The sequence below is a fragment of the Egretta garzetta genome, unplaced genomic scaffold (assembly GCF_000687185.1).
Source record: "Egretta garzetta isolate BGI_Z169 unplaced genomic scaffold, ASM68718v1 scaffold583, whole genome shotgun sequence".
Lineage (NCBI taxonomy): Eukaryota > Metazoa > Chordata > Aves > Pelecaniformes > Ardeidae > Egretta > Egretta garzetta.
The window spans coordinates 378,758-380,995 of NW_009259189.1; the positions used below are offsets into that span (position 1 = coordinate 378,758).

The window sequence follows — 2,238 nt, forward strand, 5'->3', positions numbered from 1 at the left end:
CCAGCCAGATCTCCGCCTCGGAGCCGATGCTCTTGCGCATGTAGTCGTAGAGGGCATCGTTCTCCTCCCCGCTCTGGGGGGTGCTGAGTGTGCCGCCCTGAGAGATGCAGTTTTCGCTGGCCTCGTGGTACGTCTTGGTCTCCGAAAACGCAAGGAAGCATTTTAGGTGAATTTTGGTGCCTTTCAGGCAAACTGAAGAGGTTACCACACAAACAGGACAAAAAAGACAGAAAGGGAATCAGTGTTAAAAATAGCGCCCTGGAAGAGGTGGCAGCAGCAAACGCGGCGGCCAGACCACAGACTTCATTCCTTAGGCTGCGCGGTGACTCCCGGCAGCCCGGGAGTCCCAGGGGCCCTCTCCCTCCTACACAGGGCACGGCTGCAGGGACACAAACGGACCTCGGGGTGCCCCCTGCCACCCTCCTGGGCTCTGCTGCTGCCGGAACAGGGGCACCGCATGGTCCTCCTACCCCTTCCCCTGGCCTTGCTCTTCCCCCCCTGCTGCTAGGTTTTCTCTGACGGGTTTGTTGGAGGTAAGGTTTGTGATGGGCACTGCCGGGTGTGGGAGTGTTTTGGGAAATAGTCTGCGATTTCGATTCAATCATCTTAATTATGCAAGCACAAGAAAAATGTCTTTTTTAATAGGTTTTGATAAGAAGTGTTGTGCTTGCGTAGCTTGAGGTCTTCAGAGGAAATTTCTACTTGCCTCTGATTTTATTGTTAAGAATAGCAATTTTTTTTTTTTTTTTTTAAGCTCTATCCCCTGAGAGTGCAGGGTACTGTAGCCAAACAATAACTAATCAGAGCCACGCATTAATACCCAAACCAATGAATGTGAGCTTGGAAATGAAGCCTTGATTTTGCATGCGTTCCCTTTCTTTCAAGGCGAAAATTCTCCTTAACTTGCATTTTTCACCTCATTTCTGTTCCGTGTTGTGTAAATCCCTCTCCTATCAATGTCGGTGGAGTTTGCACAGAATAACCGTGGAGTATGGCTGGAAGGTGGATGTTTTGGGACTGTCCTCTGTATGTGTTCAACGAAGCATGGTGGGACTGACCTCCACAAGGTTCCCTGGGCAATACCGTGGTACGTATAAGAGACCAGGTCACCATTCCGCTGGGGTTCAGGCAAAAGAGTAAGCTACATTTCACCGAAGTACAGAATAACCCATTACCCGCCTCTCTGATTCATAAAGGAAAAGGAACATCTGGCTCAGTGTCACAGAAACAGCCACAGCTTTACAAATGGGAAGCTCCAGCACATACAGAGAGGGGGGGCCATACGCTGCACAACTCATGTCATTGACTACTCGAGGAGCTTCATCTGCCCGGGAGAACTGCAGTGAGCCCACGCTTTGCTTTCATCCCCCAATCTCTCTCCCTGTGATGGACTCCTTGTCGCAGGGTGCTCGGGCATCTCTTGTTAAAGCATGTGGAGCAATGGTAGCCGCGTGAGAAGCAGCTCCTCTCTCAAAGCAGAAGCCATCCCTCCTTTAGCGCGTCCTTTACCTGTCTGGAGTGCTTGCTTTTCCTTCAGTAGAGCAACCTCCTGAGAGATGTTGTCAATCATGGCCTTCAGGTCTTCAATCATTTTGAGGCTCACACCATCTGTTGGAGAAACCAAGGGAGGAGCATAAACATCAGCCGCAACCCAGGGGGAGGCAGCCAAAGCTGTTCCTTATCATCAAAACTCCCTGTTTCTCTGCTCTCAGAGAAAGATAAACCAAAGGGATCTGCCCTAGCCTGGTTCCACCAGCAATCCAGTTTTCCCAGCCTGGGTTTTGGGGCTTTGCACCTGGCGAGGCTTCGTGGGCAGTGGTGTCCCCTTGGGCTGGTGCTGCAGTGCTGGGGTGGGGGCTGCACGCATGAGGATCGCAAGGTGCAGGCTCACTTCTGGAGTCTCTATGCAAGGCACTCGCCTGGGGTGGTGCTGCACTGGGGTCAAGCTCCCAAAATGCGGGAGGGCACCATACAATGCTGGCCTTCCCGAGCAGGAGTCCTGCCACACATGGGTGCTTTGTGGGGAACTTAAAGCTGCTGCTGAGTAGCATTGACTGCTTTTTTAAACTCCTCAAAAACACACCCTCTCACTCTCTATTCACAGCACACCCTCCTGGCTTTCCTTAAGCACCCTGATGCATTATTTTCTCTGTATGTGCTCCTTGCTGTGCCCCCAGGTCAGTCTGCTCTCCTGGGTTCGTTGGCAGGAAAGCACTTTGCTCGCCAGGCTGATGCTCA

The 2,238-nt window shown here is 51.9% G+C and overlaps 1 protein-coding gene across 1 annotated transcript in view; it reads right to left on the bottom strand.

Moving 5' to 3' along the window:
- Positions 1 to 2,238, bottom strand: part of CLEC3B (C-type lectin domain family 3 member B) — an 11,497-nt gene that overhangs the window by 4,925 nt on the left and 4,334 nt on the right. The window contains exons 2-3 of the mRNA XM_009635740.2: positions 1,510 to 1,608; positions 6 to 192 (exon numbers count right to left, since the gene is read on the bottom strand). Of these exons, the coding sequence (XP_009634035.1) occupies positions 6 to 192; positions 1,510 to 1,608 (286 nt within the window). The remainder of the gene's footprint in view (positions 1 to 5; positions 193 to 1,509; positions 1,609 to 2,238) is intronic.